Source organism: Durotheca rogersii (assembly GCF_024521655.1).
Source record: "Durotheca rogersii strain YMJ 92031201 chromosome Unknown GGS23scaffold_67, whole genome shotgun sequence".
NCBI classification, from domain to species: domain Eukaryota; kingdom Fungi; phylum Ascomycota; class Sordariomycetes; order Xylariales; family Xylariaceae; genus Durotheca; species Durotheca rogersii.
Genome location: NW_026251298.1, coordinates 42,742 through 62,218, shown reverse-complemented (window position 1 = coordinate 62,218; position 19,477 = coordinate 42,742). Strand labels below are relative to the sequence as shown.

The 19,477-nt window shown below is 56.8% G+C and overlaps 5 protein-coding genes across 5 annotated transcripts; 2 read left to right on the top strand and 3 right to left on the bottom strand.

Moving 5' to 3' along the window:
* Nucleotides 1–607: 607 nt before the first annotated feature.
* GGS23DRAFT_601635 (mitochondrial RNA-splicing protein MRS3) lies at nucleotides 608–2,250 on the bottom strand (the record flags this gene model as incomplete). The annotated part of the gene is made up of 8 exons (XM_051519218.1): nucleotides 608–644; nucleotides 731–1,202; nucleotides 1,271–1,327; nucleotides 1,420–1,512; nucleotides 1,585–1,717; nucleotides 1,792–1,827; nucleotides 2,054–2,123; nucleotides 2,213–2,250. 8 exons carry the CDS (start codon nucleotides 2,248–2,250, stop codon nucleotides 608–610), a joined length of 936 nt encoding a protein of 311 aa, XP_051367034.1.
* A 1,479-nt stretch (nucleotides 2,251–3,729) lies between these two features.
* Nucleotides 3,730–5,910, top strand: GGS23DRAFT_476025 (uncharacterized protein). The gene is made up of 11 exons (XM_051514262.1): nucleotides 3,730–4,021; nucleotides 4,083–4,212; nucleotides 4,276–4,327; nucleotides 4,381–4,388; nucleotides 4,458–4,541; nucleotides 4,860–4,914; nucleotides 4,969–5,021; nucleotides 5,080–5,186; nucleotides 5,242–5,336; nucleotides 5,471–5,638; nucleotides 5,696–5,910. The coding sequence occupies exons 1-11, from the start codon at nucleotides 3,989–3,991 to the stop codon at nucleotides 5,799–5,801; spliced, it is 891 nt and encodes a 296-aa protein (XP_051367033.1). The 5' UTR covers nucleotides 3,730–3,988; the 3' UTR covers nucleotides 5,802–5,910.
* A 707-nt stretch (nucleotides 5,911–6,617) lies between these two features.
* GGS23DRAFT_476373 (APG9-domain-containing protein) lies at nucleotides 6,618–9,809 on the bottom strand. Its single transcript, XM_051514263.1, has 3 exons — nucleotides 9,041–9,809; nucleotides 8,218–8,962; nucleotides 6,618–8,153 (listed from the first exon to the last, which is right to left on the bottom strand). Exons 1-3 carry the CDS (start codon nucleotides 9,718–9,720, stop codon nucleotides 6,801–6,803), a joined length of 2,778 nt encoding a protein of 925 aa, XP_051367032.1. The 5' UTR covers nucleotides 9,721–9,809; the 3' UTR covers nucleotides 6,618–6,800.
* A 708-nt stretch (nucleotides 9,810–10,517) lies between these two features.
* On the top strand, nucleotides 10,518–13,139 carry GGS23DRAFT_619780 (oligomeric Golgi complex subunit 6). Its single transcript, XM_051521042.1, has one exon. The coding sequence runs from the start codon at nucleotides 10,747–10,749 to the stop codon at nucleotides 12,889–12,891; it is 2,145 nt and encodes a 714-aa protein (XP_051367031.1). The 5' UTR covers nucleotides 10,518–10,746; the 3' UTR covers nucleotides 12,892–13,139.
* Nucleotides 13,129–15,093, bottom strand: GGS23DRAFT_590736 (uncharacterized protein). Its single transcript, XM_051517720.1, has one exon. The coding sequence runs from the start codon at nucleotides 14,935–14,937 to the stop codon at nucleotides 13,339–13,341; it is 1,599 nt and encodes a 532-aa protein (XP_051367030.1). The 5' UTR covers nucleotides 14,938–15,093; the 3' UTR covers nucleotides 13,129–13,338.
* Between the last annotated feature and the right edge of the window lie 4,384 nt (nucleotides 15,094–19,477).

Here is a 19,477-nt window from a genome sequence, read left to right as displayed (position 1 = left end):
TCTCTTTGAATAAATTTGCCGTCGTTATCATTGGGTCCGCCTCGATTGGTCAGGTAAGAGTCGGGGGTTTTAGAGAAATGAGTTCTATGTACATAGGCGTCTATCTACCCAGATGCGCTCCTATTCCTGGTTTTCAGGTCCCTTCTCTTCCTATTTCCTGTCTCATTCCTGTTGATTGCTCGCGAACATCTTCCGGGTCGTCTGGGGAAAAGAAAAATCCGAGAAAGTCGCCGCGATTCCGCAAGACACGGCGTAAGTGTTGGCTAACAACGCACCTAACACGGGAACCTCGTGTCTCTTGAGGGCGTAAATTCACCGCGGCAATGCTCGGGACATTTGGTGGGCCGAATGGTGGGACGGACACAGAGCAAATAGGCTTCTCTTCACCGGTCAACGAGGCAGGCGAGCGAGCCTCTAAACCAAGCAACACCGGATACCCGCAGGCTCAGACTCGGGCTCGGTCCTATCTCTCGGATTTATGCTGATGACGGGGGATCGGCAAGATAAGGGGCCGATTTGATGAAGCCCATCCCTGACGATTCCCCCTCCCCCTCCTTGTTGTGACAAGCGAGAAAAAAAAGCATTTGAGTCGTGGCCAACATCCCCATCACGATGCCGCTGCATTGGTGCGAATAAAGTAGGCCCTGCACACGCATAAACGGTGAGCTCGAGCGACTGGCGGAAGCGCGGAACCCACGCAATAGAAAGCAGGGGAAAAAATTGCACTCACTTTGAAGCCTCGTAAGCCGTCCAGCAAATCGCCGTACTCGGCATTGTAGTCACGACTCTCGGCCGAACACCCTTGAAAAATCCGCGCAAGCCTTCTCGCCGGTACATGAGCCTGCACCCCGCCATGAACCCGTTTACCGACCGGAGTTCCGCATCAGCGGCGCTGCCGCGAGTCTGTAGCATCGTCTTGATTACGTCCATGGGGGTTGTCAGGGCAGCGGCAAACCCGCCGGCAGCGGCACCCGCCATGCAATGCGTAAAGGGGTCGTATTTCTTGACGGGGTTCATAGTCGTGGATATCGATTCGTAGGCGAGGAACTGCAGCGCGGTGAAGGGGACGGTCATGGACAGAGTTGTCGGGTAGGAGACGTAGAACGCGGATAGGCCCTCGGTTCTGTATACGTAGCGGGCGCAGTCTGTCATCGAACGGTAGATCTTGCTTGAATGTTGGATTTGCATACGTTGTTTGATGACTGCGACCGTGGTCGGGTTAGGAACGGGTCCCACTGGTATCTCCAAGATTCTGCTAGACCAGACATACCGTCGAAGGGATTCATGAGCGCATCGCTGGCTATAGTTGCGCAAGCTCCGCTTGTGGCTGGAAGAGAAGGCGGTTAGACTTGACGTGTCCGATTATCGGATCGATGCTCGATATGAGGGGCGTCTGAGATAGGGATGGTTATGACTTACCGGCCGCGAGAGGATGATGGACACCGGCTCTGTTGCCGCCCATCAGGTGCTTGACGGCCTCGTACGTCGCGAAGTAGATTGCGTGCGCGGGACCTAAAAGTCGGGCGGTGAGCGAGATAACGACCACATCGACATCGCCGTGCCGCTGACAGGCACGCAACATACCGGCTCCAACCACAACACTAGACATTCCTCGCCATAGCTTCAAGACGCCCTCTCCACTTGCTATGCGCATCGTGCTCTGGATCATCCCCTTGTACGCTGCGCCTGCGGAAGGATTGATAATTTGCATGCGCGTCTGCGTTTATAACGTGGGTCAGCTCTAGGAGGACAGTCGAAGAGGTTCGGGTCGAGGGTCGGAAATAGGCGCACCTTGATAGCATCAATCGGATACATCACAGTATGTTCCTATCGTCTCGTCAGCCTCTCCCTACCCCGCGCCCTCCTCCATACAAGCCTCGACGGAACATGTGTATGTATGCGTACACATAGCTCTGCGTACACAAGTCTGCGCAATCGCGCGTAGGCGTGCAGGCAAGTGCAGAAGGGCACATATGTGAATATATGCGACAACGATAAGGCACGAGGAGCACAAAGAGGCAGAATATACGAAATGACGGTGGTCGAGGCGTACAGCTATACCAGCAAAGGCCCCGGCGGCCATGTTCTGCGCGAGGGAGAAATTGGGTGGGAGGGACTCGTAGCTAGAAGAAGGTCGACCTGTGTCAGCACGTCGCTAGGACGGCTTCGTTTGCTCGCCGCAGGGGGGTAGGGGCAGAGCAGGACGACGTACTCATAGTCCTCGACGGGCTCGGCCGTTGGCTGGGCCATTTTGGCCACAGCTGAGGAGCCTTCGCCGAAGGCTTTCGGTTGAAGAGCCAGATTTACGTCGGCGTGGGGTCGGAGGCGGGTTGGTCTCGAGAGTCGGTATCGAGGGGGACCGTCAGCGCTGGACTCCAACGCAACCAGCGGGGGTCGATCGCGCAAATGCGATAGCAAGAGCCGGCGAGGCGGGTAGTACGGGGGGCGATAATGGAAGGTAGTCTCTCCGAGGATAAGAAGGGAAAAAGTGAGGAGACAAGTAGAGGAGGAAAGAAAGGGCGAGGCTTGGACGGGGTGCGATCTGTAGTAGGGCGGGCGGGTCTGGTTTGGGGGGGCGATGGAAGACGAGGTGAATTCACAGTTGACTCGAGCACGTAGGTATGTACGGGCGGAATTGACGGGTTGGACGGATGGGACAAGTAGGTAGATGTATTGAACGAGATGCACGGAGGGAGAGGAGTCCGAGTCGGAGATGAAGGACGGACAAGTTGGTCGATGGTCGGTGATACGGAAACGGTAACTACCTCTCGCTAGAAACTCGCCTTGCCTCTGTTTTTTTTTTTCCCTCGTTCCCAACCCGTCCAAACATGTCCAGGCACCGCATTTCGGAGATCTCAACCGGGGCCAGACTGGCAGATGTTCCCGAACGGTACCTCGACAGCCACAATAACTCGCTTAGGTACGTAGCGAATACCTCCCGCCACAGCGACCAATCGCGACGACGTCGAGCCCCACAAGAAGCTGAGGGTGAAGCCGAGGCTGAGGCTGCGGCTGACGGGAGAAGACGTGTGGCTCGTGAGGGAAGTCGGGTGGAGTGCGTCACGTGACGGCGGGCCACACCAGCATCCGTCCGCCATATGCCGCCGCCACATGTGACGGGCGTATTATGTAGGTACCTATCTAGGTACCTGTAGTGACAGGATCAGATAAAACCAGCCCTTGGGCGCACTTCATCTTTCTGCTTTCCGGCTTTCCTTGAAATATCAACTGCACTTTTTGCTTACTACCCGGATAGTACCGTGACGCACGGTTACCCCCCCCCCCGTCTACGCAGCTTACCTGTCTGCCTCGCTAGGTACCCGGCGTATGTGGTATGTGAGGCTGTCGGCATTCCGCGTATCTGATCTTAGATGAATCTGGCCTAACTTCAGGTGCCTAGGTGCCCATCTCGGGTTTGGTTAGGTACTTCGGGAGGGAGGTAGAGTACGACGATGTACATCTGTCCAGTCCGTGACAGCGCCCATGTGGTTATGCAATTGGCCAATTGGAGGTGTATGTACGTCACATTCAGCCGAGCTAAGATCCACTACTACGTAGTACTGCATATGTAGATATACTGCTAAATCCTGCCGCATCCACCCAGCCCCGCCTCTGGAAAGGGGTTCGGCAGCGGCCATCACGTGATGACCCCGCGTTGGATATGGGTCTTGGGCTGTGCCGCGGGGGTTGTACTGCGCAGTACATCCCGGTACGTCCAGTACTGACGATCGGCCTAGGTGGGGCCCTGACTTGCTAACCATAGTGATTCAGTGCTGAGTGGGTAGCATTTTCTTTTCGACGCTGGCGGCGAGAAAGTGGGAGCCAAGCCTGCCTACTTATATACCTATATCGACAACACCAACCAGGCCAGGAAACGCTCTCCATTTTCTCCCAACGCCAGAATACTATACCTTCGTGTCCCTTCGTATCTGTTGCATCTCCTCTCTTCTCCCCTCCCAGCGCTCTCTATCCACCCGCCTCGCCCGACATGTCCGCGACTAACAGCTCCACGGCTACGAACGTAAGTCCATCTATGCGCCTCGCCCTCGTCGGTATGGCGAGCTCACCACTCGTCCTCTTAGGGCGCCAACGGCTCGAATGGAGCGAACGGCTCCACGACTCCTCCGCGACGGTCGAATCCTTACCAACCCAATCCGGGCGAATTCCTGTCCAATGTCGGCAGATTCAAGATCATCGAATCAACTCTCCGCGGTCCGCCCTCCCTCCTCTGCCGCTCCGACCCTCTCTGTCTGCTCTGACTAACTGCCTGGTCAGAGGGAGAACAGTTCGCCAATGCCTACTTCGACACGCCAACCAAGATCAACATGTAAGCTCTCCCCCACCCTGCCTCCAGCGCTTGCCTGACACCGCTTCTCCTAGTGCTAAGGGTAGGTCGAACCCTTGATGGATGAGGGCGTCCCGGGTGTGTCGGCACTAAGGAGTTACTCCCCCTGTAGCCCTCGACGCCTTTGGTGTTGACTATATCGAACTCACATCTCCCGCCGCTTCTGAGCAGTCGCGCTTGGATTGTATTGAGATCTGTAAGCTTGGTCTCAAGGTGTGAACACCTCCGCCCTTCTGAGCCTCGCTCGCCTCCTCCCCCGCCGTGTCCAATAATAGGCTGACATTTACCGGAGGCCAAAATCCTGACTCGTGAGTCATCGGCCCTTGCTACCCACACCTTGCCCCACTAACCCCGTGGCTACCAGATGATACGATGTACATTACCCGCCTGTACGTCTATGAAGGCATGCTAACGTGGGGGCACAGCTTGTTCGGACACTGAGAGGTGTTGTCTGTGAGTTGTTAGGACGCCTTCCCCTAAACTATATCTGCATACCGGCTTACCTCCTCTCCAGCTTGCGATATCGAAACCCACTTTCACAATGACACAGGGTGTGCTATTGCCAACGCGTACGTGTTCTGTTTAGCGTAGGCTTACCACCCATGTCGCTAATCTGGGAATAGCTTCTGCGCCCTCGAAGCTGGCGCGACACACGTCGACACTAGCGTGCTCGGGAGTAGGTACCCTCGCTAGCCAGAACTCGGGCAATAGTCGCTGACATCGCTTGCCTATAGTTGGTGAGCGTAACGGGATCACCCCCTTGGGTGGCTTCCTAGCACGCGTGGTAGTCACCAGCCCAGACTACGTGAAGAGCAAGTACAGGCTTGACATGATTAAGGAGGTGAGCTAGCTATAGAGATACACGTTTAGTCGGCGCACACGCTAATATCTATTAGATCGAAGATATGGTGGCTGAGGCAGTAGAGATTAACACCCCCTTCAACAACCCCATCACCGGTTTCTGTGCCTTTACTCACAAGGCGGGAATTCAGTAAGTGTGCATCTCTTTCCAAAATTACTTGCTCCTTGTCGCAATAAGTTGTCTCTCATAGGGACTCGCCCTTCATCGGGATCTCCAAGAGTAATCCTTCTTGCGGATGGCAGTCCTAACCTCATGCGTTACAGTGCCAAGGCGATCCTAAACAACCCTTCCACGTACGAGATCCTGAACCCGGAAGACTTCGGCCTGACGCGATACGTACACTTTGCCTCCCGGTTAACGGGTTGGAATGCCGTCAAGACTCGAGTGACGCAACTCGGCTTGAAGATGACAGACGAACAGGTCAAGCAAGTGTATGTGTCGCTAACTCTAAATGCCGATAGAAGGCTCGAAGGGCTAACTGGCTCTAGCACGGCTAGGATTAAGGCTTTGGCATCGGTACGACCGATCGCCATTGACGACGCCGACTCCATCATTCGTAGTTTCCACCTAAATCTACACACCATTACCAGCTGAGGAGTTCCGACAGTAGGCCGAGCAGAATGTGTTACTTTTTCAACGAGGAGTTGCTTTCAAAAGGCGAAAGGGGCACGGAAGATGAAAAAAAAAAGTTGTCATAGTATGCATGGCTCGGGTTCGGGGCCGAAAAAAAGTGCAGATTTCAGGCAGGCCTGCATAAAATAGGTACCGGTTACCCTGCTTCCATAGGTAATTACCGACTAGGTGGGCTCGACAGATTTCTCGAAAGTTTTCCTCTTAACTATCCCACAATACCTACGTCCGTAAGTCGTGATCTTTGGCAAACTATAGTCAGGCATCACATTGCTTCAGGTACTAACCGGAGCGACCTTAGGACCAAGTAAGCTTACCTGTGAGAACTCGAGCTGAATTATGCTTTCTGTTCCCTCACTATCCCCCACGATTAGAGTTGCTGCCCCTCTCATCCATATATACGAATAAATATATGGGTGTCGAAAGCGATGATATGAGTAGTAGTAGGTAGTCTGTGTCGAAATTCTTGTGGCAAGCAGGGTCAATTTGCCTAGCCAACAACGTATAGCAACTACTCACCTGTGTCGTCCATCCATACCGGGATGACCACGATAGCCAACCCCGTCGACTTAATAGTGCCACAAGCGGGAAGAACATCGAAGAGGGCAGTTAGCAACACAGGGTAAAAACCTGAGCGGATGATGCAAATCAGACTATGAATACCCTCTATCTCTATGTATGGATGCATCATGTACTTATCGCCTCGCCTGCTTCGGTTATACTAGGGGTGTCCCCTACCTAGGCAAACCATACAAAATACCCAAGTAGGTGGCACAGGGGAGATGGGGGAAGTGGGAGACAGGGAGACAGGACTAAAAGAATAACACCATCGTATGCCGCCCAGACTAGGCCAGCATTGCCCAATACCTGGAAGAACAAAACAAGAAAAGAGGATTCTGTCGTGGCCATAAACTCCTTTCCTTACCCCGCAGGCCTGCCATGATTTAGGGGTAGGGGGGTGCTTCACATAACGCCCCTCTGATTCATGTGGGCCTGCTGAAACTGCTTCAGCATCGTCACCACTCCAGGCCCGTCGTCGCCGTCCGTGGCAGTACTGTTTTCCCTGCTAAGGCCGCGCCCTGGAGAGTCCTCCCAGGTCGACTCCCCTAAGCGGGCGACGCTCTCCTCGATATCGCCGTCATCGGTGTAATTTGTCGCCTGCCGCCGGATCGCGCCCCTCGAGGCGCCGTCTTCTAGCGACTCTTCAATTATGTCTCTGTCCCCGTAATACGTACCACGCTGCTGGCGCACTCGCTGTGGGGTGCGACCCGCCGTGAAGGAGGCCGAGGGTTGGTGGTGAGGGTCGAGCAGCATCGAGGCCATCGGCGACGGCGCGACGGCAGCTGGCCCGACGCGTGGTGTTCTCCCCGCGGGTTGAGGCCCGGGCGGCGCTCTACTCCTAGGCCGCTCGCCGAAGCCGAGACGGGATCCCCGCATGTCCGGAGCCAATGTCGGTGACATTAAGCCGGGGAAGGTGGGCGGAGGGTGAAATTGATGACGGCCAGCCGGCCCCAACGCGTGGCTGCCCGGTAGTCCGCTTCTAGGGTGGTAGACATAGTTATCGAGGAAGCCGTGCAGCGAAGCTTGCATCTTGCCGTGTTTAGTTGCGTAGTAGTCTTCACGGGCATCGTGTATGTTGCCCTGCTGGGGTCTCGTGTTGCGTTGGTCTTTCTGGAAGTCGAAGACGGCGAACGAGCAGACGTAGCCCAACCCGTCGACATGGATTGTGAATTCGCGGAAGAAGTCGATGATCTGATCGCTGCATTTCGGCAAGCTGAAAAAGAGCACCAAAGGCGTGACTAAGACCCCGAGTATCTCCTCGAGGAAGATGATGATCCTAGACTTGTAGAGCTCGGAAAAGTCTGCCTTCACCTCGTAGCTGTGGAGCCGGCCTTTCCATTGGTCCGGTTGGTAATGCGTGTATTCGATGACGCTCTGCATCGCGTACTCGGGATCGAAGACGTCGTTCTCCTCCGATATCATGCCGCGAGCAACCGCCCATACGGTGGTGAGAAGCGCGACGAAGGCCAATGCGTTCATCCCGGGAAACAAATCAAAGTCTACAAACATCTCCGGGTCAGAGAAGCCGACGATGGCCAGCACGGCGATCAGGGCGCCGGCAAAGAACTGCACCGCCCGAGCAGCGGATTCCGTCTTCTTCTTGGGGAACTGATCGATATAGTGTTTCGCGAATGGGTAAGACATGTTGAGGCGTTCCTCGAAAAGATGCGGCAGCTCGTTGAATTCCCGAAACTTCCACCTCGCTAGCGGCGTGTACTGTCTTGCCCCGAGCGACGAAGTATTGGTTTTGAATTCCTAGAGAACGGGTGAGCAAGTCGCCATTCACTGTCAGCCTCCTCGTATTTAGCGCGCTACTCACGTTGTAGTAGGTGAAGACGAAGTCGATGACGAGGCCGCAAGCGACGAAGGGGGCGAAGATGAGGTTCATCACCGCAGCGAATGCGAATCTCGTCTGCATCTGCCTGCTGAGATGCCCCCGGTGGTCTGATTTGAGGACGCGTTGGTGGACCTGGCCGCCCTCGTTAAACACAAGATCCAGAACTCCGAACTGGACGGTCCACTCGAGTGACTTCGAAAATAGCTGCTGACTCCGGAGGAACGGAAGCGGGGCAGTGAGATCGAGTATGTCCTTGTTGAAGAGCGCGATGATGTAGTTCTCGCGTCTCATTAGCCGGTTGGCGATATCGTGGGCATCGAGCCGCTCCTTCGATTGGCTGGCCACATGCCGCCCCAGCTGGCTTGAGATGAAGCGCCGCTGCGACGGCGTAATGTTAGTAGCAGTCTTCACATTCTCATCCCGAAGGGCCGTGATCTTGGACACGACATCCTGCCAGGAGACGGTTTGCATATCCTCGTCCGGGATCTCTAGCAGGTAGACGAAGAAATCGCGGATGTGCATCAAGCGCGGCACGTCGAGGACCCACTGGATGGTCTTCCAGACGAAGTAGAAGCTGCAGACCCAGAGACTCAAGTTCCAGATCCCCCACATGTGCTTGGTGCACTGGGGGATCATGATCTGCGTCAAGCTCTTGCTCTCCCGAATCTTGCTGTAGTCTACACACTGAGATAGCAGGGTGAGCAGAGTTGCGACGAAAGCGACCTTCCTGCTGAATGTGAGCCTGGAGGGAGGAAAGGGGGCGTCTCGGGAAGCTACAAGGTAGCAGGGGGCGGGGGAGGCTCACAGCAGGTGTAGGAACCTTTCGAGTAGGATACACCATATCCCAGCGCCTAGGTAGTAATCGTAAACGTCTCTGATGAAGACGTCGAGATTGGAGACACTAGCCCATCTGAACATGGCCTTGTCTTTGGGGCTGGCAGCGAAACTCACCCTCCCCGCGGGGATGCCCGTCCGATTCCGGGTCGGCGACGGACCGTATCCTTCATCCTGGTGTAGTCTCTGCTGCGCCTGCGCAGTCTCCCACTGCGCCTGTATCCTCCCGCTCGAGGGACTCGACATGGTATGGTGTCGTGGCCGCCGGGAGGCGGTTCTGTGCGGGCTGGGCCGAGAGGTGCCGGCGCTAGGGCCCTCGACGAGGAGAGAGGCGGGGACATCGTTATCGGCGTCATCCTCGGGTGTAAGCCACCGCGATGGCCCCGCACCCTGCCTCTCTGGCCTGACGACGCCACGCCGTGCCCCGCTAGGGACGGTTTCGGGACTGCGTGGCGTGGAGGTGCGGCTGTCGCCAAGGCCGAGACCGCGGGCATGTTCGAGTTCGTCATCGCGGAAGTGGTGGGCCAGGTTTTCTTCGTCTAGGGCCAAGCCTGCCCTTCGCTCGACGTCGCCATCTGGGTCGTCTTGGACCCGGTCATACAGGGATCGGTGGTCGGATGGGACGAGACGGGTGAAGAGGCTCGGAGGCATGATGTCGGTTCGTGAGCATTTGTATGGCTGCGTTTATTGGTTTTTTATTTCTGATTCTCGGGTCGAGCGAGCGAGGATCCGGATCACACCTGATCCCCTCGCTCATGACTATGACTGATCAGCCAGGCTACCACAGGAGCGAGCAGGACGTCATTGAGGAGCGAGAGCGCGGGGGAGTATGCTGCAGGGTGCGGGCTCGACTCGGCAGAGGCAGTGTGCTTGTGCTTGTGCGTGTTTGCGTGTTTGTGCCCGTGTTTGTGTATGTGTGTGTGATGGGTGCAAATGGAAGACGGGAGCGAGCGTGGGAGTTGGGAGGAGTCCCAAGTCCAGATATAGGAGAGAAGATGTTTGGACGTCAGCGGTAGCTGTGCGAGATGGGTCGCCGGGTTGGGTCGGTCATCTGGGCGCCTATCGAGCAAGTCACCGGGCCTGCTGCCAAAGCGTCTCTGGAGAGCTCTCTTATCACCCCCCTGCTCTAGTGCGTACAGGCAACCTGCCTGAGTCTTATCCAGGTTGTTGTTGTCTTATCTTATCAGGCTTATCGAACTCGTTCCTATCGAACAGATGAAGTCATCCAAGTCTCACCTCCCCAAAATGCGTTCTGCAAGCACCGAGGTACCTAGGTACCTTTTCGGCGTCCAGCACCTGCTAGGGTAATCTCTCTTTCCAACTGTCTGCCACCTGGTTGACACGCTTCCTTGTTGTCTACCCTCACCCCGACTTCTCTTCTTCCTTTCCCCTCCACATCCACACACATGCGCGAGAACACACACGTCTTAGGTATTACAGGCCGACCTCCTAGTCTAGGCTGCCCTGCCTATGAATACCTATCTTTACTCCAGAAAGCTCATCTTGGCAGGGTCTGGGGTCAAAGGGCCGCTTATATACCCTCTCGCCTTATGGCCTCCTTTGGGGAGCAGATGAACCATAGCCCCCTCCCCCCCCTTTCTCAGGATAGGATGATGCAGACTTGAACCTCCCTCCTCGAGTGTGCTGTGTCCCGTGTGCCTGACTGAAAAACTTAGCATGGCTGAAGCTGGCCTCAACTCACCCTCTCTGTTTGCGCGAGATGGGATATCACTAGGACCCCTATCACCCACCAGCCCCCCCTCTCCGGGCTTCCCACCCGGACGGGCCTCGAACCCGCTATCGTCCAAGGTAACGTCCGTTCTATCGACCTCTTACGCAGATGCCGAGTTTCGCGAATCCCTTGCGCTGCTAGACGAGCGAGGCATTAGCAACAATGCCGAGACGCGGAGACAACTACGCCTCGATGTCCAGAAAGAGGTCATCGACAGTAACGGCAAGATAATTGCCGAGTTCGGAAAGGTGGCCGAGCAACTAAGGAGGATAGGCGCCACGGTCGACGGGCTAAACAAGAGCTACCAGGAAATGCGAAGTCATGTTACCACGGCTCACGAAGCGACATCGCAAGCCCTCGCGGAGGCATCCGCTCTCATGGCCCAGAGGCGGAGCATCGAGACGAAACAGCAAGTCTTGAAAGCTTTCCGCGAGCGCTTCATCCTCTCCGAAGACGAGGCCGCCTCGCTAACCCTGACGTCTGAGCCGGTCGACGACCGTTTCTTCGCCGTCTTGGCTAAGGCGAAGCGCATCCGGAAGGACTGCGAGTTCTTGCTCGGCTTCGAGAGCCAGACTCTCGGCCTCGAGGTCATGGAGCAGACCTCCAAGAATCTGAACGCCGCCTTCCAAAAGCTGTACCGCTGGGTCCAGAAGGAATTTAAGACCCTGAATCTCGAAAACCCCCAGATCAACGCCTCCGTGCGCCGCGCCATCCGCGTGCTCGCCGAACGACCCTCCCTGTTCCAGAACTGTCTAGATTTCTTCGCCGAGGCTAGGGAGCAGATTTTGTCGGACGCGTTTTACCTGGCGCTGACGGGGACACCAGCTTCCGGCGCGAAGGACCATTCGGTGAAGCCCATCGAGCTGGTCGCCCACGACCTGCTTAGATACACGGGTGACATGCTAGCCTGGACGCACTCGGCCACCGTCAGCGAGAGGGAGGCTCTCGAGGCTTTATTCATCTCCGATGGGAACGAGATCGCCAAGGGAATCCAAGAAGGGCGCGAGAACGAGCTATGGAGGCTGATGGCTGACGACGCCGACGGCCCGCGCGAGTTCGATGCGGTCAGGGCCCTCAACGAACTTGTCGACCGCGATGTCTCCGGCGCGTCGCGGATATTGCGGCAGCGGGTCGAGCAAGTCATCCAGACTAACGAAGAGATTATTCTGGCATACAAACTGGCGAACCTGCTCGGGTTCTATCGCGTGACGTTCTCGAAGCTGCTCGGCGACGACTCGGCCTTGCTACAGTCGATGCAGAACCTCGAGGCCGAGGCGCTGCGCCAGTTCCGCTCGCTGATGCGGGACCACATTACCACCCTCGAGGCCGAGTTCCAGCACACGCCCTCCGACCTCGCCCCGCCCGAGTTCCTCCAGGAGGCGCTCAAGCAGCTCACCGCCATCATGAGCACGTACGAGACCTCTCTCGCCGCCGAGGACGACCGAGAGGCCGACTTCGAGCCCGTGCTCGCCGAGTCCTTCGACCCCTTCCTCGCCGGCGCCGAGAACATGGCCCGCCGCCTCCCCGCGCCCTCGGACTCCATCTTCCTCGCCAACTGCCTGCTCGCGGCGCGCGCCGCGCTCGCGCCCTTCTCGTTCGCGGCCGGCCGGGCCGCGCGCCTCCAGGCCGCCGTGGACGAGCGCGCCGCCCGCCTCGTGGCGAGCCAGCACGCCTTCCTGCGCGCCGGGTCGGCGCTCGAGCCGCTGCTCTCGGCGCTGGGCCCGCTGCGCGAGGGCGAGCGCGCCGACGTCGCCCGCGTCGCGGCGCGGCAACCGCCCGAGGCCCTCGCGCCCGAGGCCCTCGCGCGCGCCTCCCAGAGGCTCGACGACTTCCTGCCCTCGGCCGCCATGGACGCGCTCGAAAATGTCAAGCACCTGCAGAACGCGGCGCTCGCGCGCGCCATCACCGAGGAGGCCGCCGACCGCTTCTGCGCCGACTTCGAGCACGTCGAGGAGCTGCTCACGGCGGCCGACGAGGTGGCCGAGGAAGAATGGAGAGAGAGGGCGAGCGGGGGGGAGGGAGAAGGGCCCCCGAGTCTAAGGGCGCTGTTTCCGAGGACGACAGGCGAGATTAGAGTCTTGTTGTCGTGATGGGGAGGGGCAGTATGCTCATACATGGCACACGCACATGTATATATGTTTTTGTGGCATTCTAAGAGAGGGCAAGAGAAGATCATCGTATAGAAGTGAGTTTAGGTCGCAATCTCTGGCGTCGACGTAGATATCATTACAGCTATGTCTTTATGGATGAGTAAATGCAGATTCGAGACGCAAAAAGTTTTTGTACCCTTCGTAACGTAGGTAATGAAGCCGCCGGTATGCGCAAACCCATTTATAAAATCGTTCAGGTATACATACATACAGACATTACGTATAGACATCACCCGCTGTCTCCGATGCAGCTTGTAACCAACTCCAGGATATGATGCTAATAAGGTCCGTCCCGTGTGTTATGTAAATACCCACACGCCATCCTATTCCCTTTTCTAATGGCCTCCCCCACACGTACCGCATTATGCTTTTGCGGGTTTTCCGTCCTTAGTCCAAGTCTATACTGCCATGCCCCGATGTCCTTTTCCCCTCAGGATCCGGACTCTCTGTCCCAACCCTAGTGTCCGCGTCCTTGCTCAGGTCTGCTTTCACCTTCTTAACTGGCCACGTCGGGGCACCGCTAGGTCGCCTCGCCCTCTTGTCACCGGTCATCTCGTCGAAGTCCTCGAGCTTGGCCAGGACGGCAGTGAGACGGCGGCGAGCAGCAATCTCGCGCTCACTACTATTGCGGCCCGGGCGGTAGAATTGCTCGACTACGTGCACCGTGGCGTGGTAGCACTCGTACAACAGCAGGCGTGCTCGTGCGTTCTCGCGGTCCTCGATAACGTCGCCGTCGTACGGGAGGCTCTCGCCCTCCCCCACGCTTTCTTGCCCAGGGACATCGGCAGTACTAGACCAGACTACCGGTCCCGACGCAGACGAGGACAAGGAACCATCTCGCCGCTGATTGAAACCGCGGAGAAATTCGGGCGTGGGGCCAAGGCTAAATACTTCGGCCATCAGAGGATCACCGAAGATGCAGTTGCTCCAGTCGCGCAATCCGGTGACAGTGATAGTTGGCGCCTGGTGTCTGGGCAAGTCTTCGCCCTGACTTTCTCTTTTCTCTTCGTGTGTGCCTGTCTGCTCCTTGGTAGCTGCCTCTGTCTCCGTTTCTGATTTTTTCGACACTGGACCCAATGCCGATCGTGGGTTCGTTCCGTCTCCGTCTTTTGCGGATTTCGTGGATCTCGATAACAAGACATTAGCCTCGTTGCTCGCGTCCAACACTACTAATCTAGCTGTTGTAACACCATCCAAAACATGGCTTATCCTGTTGAAATGTGCCCTGATTGGTTCGTAACTTATCGTTACGGCCATGTCTTCCGCGTCTCTTAGAACGCCCTCTAACAGGGAATGGAATGCATTTCTCCAAGTACTTGCGCCACGACAGCCTAGAGGAGTCTGACGCGTGCCCGGAAGCTCAGCAGCCGTCTCTAGGGGTCCGACGACAGCCGTAGCGAGTCCAAAGCGTCCGTTCGGCGACGTGAGCGCCAAAAGTTGTCGCAAAAGCATCCCCTGCTGGAAATCTATGGCCCCTCTCTCAGCTCTCGTCAGGGGCGTCGTGAGTCCAGAGATAGGCACCCCCCTCGTGGGCTCGAAGAGGTTGAAGGGCACGCCCAACTCCGTCGTCAAGGAAGAGTGGGTTATGAGAATGGGCAGGTATCTGAGTATATTCCCTGTCGAATTCCGCATTTCCCCCACGTTGGCCTCCCGTTCCCTTGGCCCCGACGGATGGTCGGCTTGCGACTGGATTTCTGTGGCTTCGCGAGGCGTTGCTTCAACCTGGTGGGTGGGTTTGAGTACCTCTTCAAGGATCCATTTCGTCGCTAGGTATTCTGATAGGATCGCAGCCTGTTCTGATCGCAGTATCCTCTGCGTCCGGGGTGGCGGCAGGCTGAGGAGCAGCACTCTATCATCTGAAATCTTGATGCTGAACGATCTCAGAAGTCGGTCGGGCGGTAATAGACTGATAGACTCGACGGCGACGTGAGGGAGGGAACTTTGAACAACGGAACGAATAGACTCAAGGGAGAGGAGTCGATCCATGGAAGAGGGAGAGCGAGGCGATAGCCGCCCGGCTCGCGAAACGGGAGCTACTTGGTGACGCGAAGTCCGCCATCTTGTGGGACATGGCAGGCCGTATACTTCTCCTTTTGACGGGTGGACTGGGGGGGGGACAGGCTCGGGAATATGGAGGGTGAACAAGGGATTACCGGGACCTGCGGCGACGGAGCAAGGGTCGGTTGAAGGTAGCGTCAGCCCAACCCTTGAATTCCGGCGCATTACTTGGGCCCGCGGCATCTATCTACCTTTTGATAGGCGAAGGCGCTATAATACAGGCAGATAATTGCTCAGAGCGGAAGGTTGGAACAGGTGCTTGCCCTGGGATGAAAAATGATAGGTAGGTAGGTATATATCCAGCCTAGGCTCACACCGAGATGGGGACGTTTCCGATACAACTTCAGGAGGAGCTTGTGAGGATCCACATCCGAAATAAACCTGACCAGCTTTGGTCTGATGGGCTACGGGTGGGTGGACGGCTATGCTTTCGAATAGGACGCCTTGACGATACCAGGCAGGCGGATGCTGAAATCAGGACAACGGCGGGGAAGAGAAGCGGGCAGGAGGCAGAACAGCGCCGCAAGCGAAAGAGGTTCGGCTTTATAGATACGACGACACGATATAACGAGCTGAGTGGGCGAGATGAAGCTTTGAGACGCAAGGAATGAGGCCGACAAGAGAGTAGGAATGCATAAATATGCCACGTCTGGGAAGACGGCATACAGGCCCATTATGAGGCTAAGAAGAGGTAGGTAGGTACAGTCTGCGGGCGAATAAGGCGTCTGCTCTACCGAAGAGACGGGCATCCGACTCACGGCTCTCCGAAGTGAACTAAGACAACAAGAGGAAATACTCGCCTAAGGGAGGCGTAAGTAGGTAACGAAGAGTGGATCAGCGATCTGAAGCGGAGGCTGCATTCTAGGATATGTCTGTGTGCGTATTCCTTGCCAGACGAAAGGACGACAGCATCGTTAGAGCAAGCGTTCCACTAGCATCGAAGGGTACCCGAGCGCCAAGGCGCCAACCGAACGATTCCCAAAATTCGAGAAGCCCGACTGCATGGTGATTCAGGTCCGGCGCCACTTAAGCCAGGCGCGGGAAGCGGGCGATTCAGGCGTGCTGAGAAGGACGGACGCGCAGCAGGCAGAGCGAGGTTAGATAAGGTCAGGTCAGACAGGGTGTGACCAGGCACGACAAGGGCGGAGGTATGTACCGGCGGTATGGAGGGCAAGCGAGGGCGTCGAGGGTGGGGGAGCGAGGAGGAGGAGGAAGAGGAGAGATCGGCGACGAAACCGGGCGGTGATTCTCGCACGCTGCCCTAACGTAGTCCCACGGACGCCAGAAACCATCGGCCAGGGAGCCAGAGCGCGGCGTTCGAAATCTAGAACGCCGAGGGGGTGAGAGAAGCCGGGGATGTCGAATACGGGGTGTAGGCGTCGGCCATTGGGTTTTGGCAAGCGAAGTTGCATGGCCACGACGGCGTCTCGTCCCCAACTCTGCCGTCCAGGCTGCGCGCCAACCGAGCAGTCCAGCGGTGTGCGTGGTGGCAGCGAGCGTGGCACGGAGGAGACCAGAGCAAGCCTGGCTACCTGTCCCGGAGGTTGGGTTGCCCTTCGCAGGCTGGTGCCTACGTCGCCATCGCCTTCGCCGTCGCCGTCGCCGTCGCCTTCGCCTCACCATCTGCCAGATGGAGGTAGGCGGACGCACAGGGGAAGAAGGGATGGCGTGTGTATGTAGAGGAGGCATGCGGATCGCGCCCCATACTAGCAGCATATACCTACCTACCTGCCTACCTACCTACCTACCTACCTCCTACCTACCTACCTAACAGGCGGGACAAGAGCCCAGGGGTGGACGCGATGGACGTGCCGATGGAAGAGGCGACGCTTCGGCTGGGATCGGGTTGTAGGAGGTAGACGGGTACCTGGCTGCCTGCCTAACATAGGTAGCTACCTGCCAGCTAGGCAGGTGCATACATAGGTAGGTAGGCGCCTACCAACATAGTTGGAAGCAGGAACGAGGGAGGGACTCTGCCTACCGGAGCTCCCCTCTTGCACGCCTGCCTGCCTACGTACGTACGTACCTACCTACCTCATATCACGCACATCACGCATCATCGCCTGCCTTGAGGAGGTCGGCAGGTACCTAGGAGGTAGGTACCTAGGCAGGTGCCCACCTCACACATCGGGGAGCCTAAAATACCTCACGGCGATGTAGGTACCTAGGTATTATTATACCTACCTAGGTACCTAGGGGATAAAGTGAGAGGTTCGTTAGGCCATGTTGTCCGTGTGTCGAAGGAGGGAGGTGAGTCGCGCAGGGACGTGTAGAGACCTCCGTCCTTATACCATCCCACCCATGCAGGCGGCGCCAAGCGGGATGGGCGGGATGGGCCTTGCCCTGTCGATGGGCTCTTTTCCTGGCCTTTTCCGGGCGTGGTGAGTTGGAGGTTGCGCGAGCAAGCGAGCCGGAAATTTTGTGATTGGCCACAGGTAAGCGAAAGGGGCCGAAAGAGGCAAGGTCCCGAGCCTTAATTAGGAGCCCCAGGGCGGGTCCGCGGGTTACGGGGCCTTTCGAGAGGAGGCGAGAAGCCCGGTCGCCAACGCTACCTACTGCGCTGTATCGGGAACAGAGGCGATACCTACCTACCTACCTACCTCCTACGAAGCGCGTACGCCTGCTTTACCGGCCTGGCCTGCCTGGTAGGCAGGTACCTCCTAAGGTATCTACCTGGTAGTCCTGCACCAAACTCGCTGCGTAGTGCTGTAGGCAGATAGGTACCTGATACGTGACATCAAGGTATCGACTTTAGTACGGGTACGGTTGGGTTAGGTAAGTCCGTAAGTAGGCACCTGCCTAGAGGTGCCTACCCAAGGTAGGTAGGCAATACCACGTATAGGTATGTATACATACAGTAACAACGATCCAGAGGATAGAATGACAAATCGTCGAATCCCCGGCCGTTCTCGTGCAGTCCCCCGCCGAGATGTCTCGCCCCTGTTCGTGGCCCGGCTTACCTACATAGGACACAGGACCCAGAGCCACGAGCAACTGCTCTCACCAGCTACCTAGCTGTCTTTCCTACCGTTGACATGGTTCTGAATACAGGCACCTATCCGAAAGATTTTGTACCTAGATAGCAGCGCTGGCGGTTCCGGTGTACTATTGTACCTAGTATCGGCATCTGGGCACTAGTATACTAGCGCCTTGTTCCGAGTTGTCAACAAGCGTCCACACTCCTTCGTCAAATCTCGGTGTGTCCATCCGAAGAAGATCGCAGACGGCGTCCGTTACTGGCACATTCTTACGCCCATCCACCTGCCAGATTCCGTCTCGGCCTGAACTCTCCTGGATCCTCCACGGCCATCCTCGCTGCGGTAAAGAAAGTGAGAACGTCCCCCCCAACGAAGTGCCCGAAACCCCAAACGACATATCCTTCCCCGTATATCCTACTGTGCTCGTAACGCAACCTATCAAATCGGTCCGCGGATGGACGGCGACACTGCTATTGCGATCTAATCCGAACTCGCCCCCTCCCTCCACCTCCTCCTCCCTCTCCGACCCGAGCCTCCGCCGTGTTGTCTCTCACGCTTGGTTAGGTACATGGTTTACGCACGTCCTGGATCTACAATCGAGCGGCCAAGAAATGTCAGTCACACAGAGTAGGCTGATTGGCAAGACTTTGCTGAGTCGTTTCTCCCCGCCTGCTTATTCGATATGCATCTCTTGCCGTGACGGGCAAGAAGATGCGGCGGCGGCGAGTAGAGGATGCCAGGCCGGGCCTTTTTGGACAGGCCCCTTCCCCTTTCCCCTCTGATGGCAGGTCAAGATCTGCACTGACCAGACCAATGACACGCCAACCGTAGCGACTTCGTTACGGCGACTTGTCACTACCCCAGGATGGCTGACGTAGTGTGGCCGTCGTCGTCAAATTTATCGCAACAGGGCTTAGTGCCACTGGGCCTAGATCTACAGACTGGGCCTTGCCTACGGCACAGAATGGTCGTGGGGCACCGGCTCGAAAGGCGAATACGCCGCCGCCTGTCAGCATTCCGCTTTGATATCCTGCCACCCTTTCCCGCTCCCAAGCATCGCAGGGAGGTTAAGCGAGCCTACCGCCAACCGGATTCATCGCCCTAAACCACTGGGTGACGTTTGTTGCAAGAAGTGACGAGATCCTGCTAGTATCATGCGATCCATGTCGAGTTGATGCCTGCTAAGCGAAGCCCCCTTACGAGGTCGAGTTACGGTTGCAGCGCACATATTCATATACATATAATAAGACACAGATCAGGAGCATGCAAATGAAGCCTGGAACGGTCAGATTTGTAGCTGGCTCCTCTTGCCGTGTTCCTCGTCCGTGGAAGCCTCACTTAGGCTTCCGCACGTATCCGCTGGGAGCGCTATCGAGATTAACTCTTCAGGATTGCCCGGGCCGAAGGAATGCCTACTCTTTGCTAGGCAGAGGAAAATAAAAAGCGACAGGTGGCATTTTTGCAGACGAGATTTATCAGGAAGGCCCCAT

Coding starts and splice junctions, on each gene's coding strand:
- GGS23DRAFT_476025 (XM_051514262.1), top strand. CDS start 3,989: ATGTCCGCGACTAACAGCTCCACGGCTACGAAC. Junction 4,022..4,082: donor ACAGCTCCACGGCTACGAAC/GTAAGTCCATCT, acceptor TCGTCCTCTTAG/GGCGCCAACGGCTCGAATGG. Junction 5,022..5,079: donor CGACACTAGCGTGCTCGGGA/GTAGGTACCCTC, acceptor GCTTGCCTATAG/TTGGTGAGCGTAACGGGATC.
- GGS23DRAFT_476373 (XM_051514263.1), bottom strand. CDS start 9,720: ATGCCTCCGAGCCTCTTCACCCGTCTCGTCCCATCCGACCACCGATCC. Junction 8,963..9,040: donor GAAAGGTTCCTACACCTGCT/GTGAGCCTCCCC, acceptor CACATTCAGCAG/GAAGGTCGCTTTCGTCGCAA. Junction 8,154..8,217: donor TCGTCTTCACCTACTACAAC/GTGAGTAGCGCG, acceptor CCCGTTCTCTAG/GAATTCAAAACCAATACTTC.
- GGS23DRAFT_619780 (XM_051521042.1), top strand. CDS start 10,747: ATGGCTGAAGCTGGCCTCAACTCACCCTCTCTGTTTGCGCGAGATGGG.
- GGS23DRAFT_590736 (XM_051517720.1), bottom strand. CDS start 14,937: ATGGATCGACTCCTCTCCCTTGAGTCTATTCGTTCCGTTGTTCAAAGT.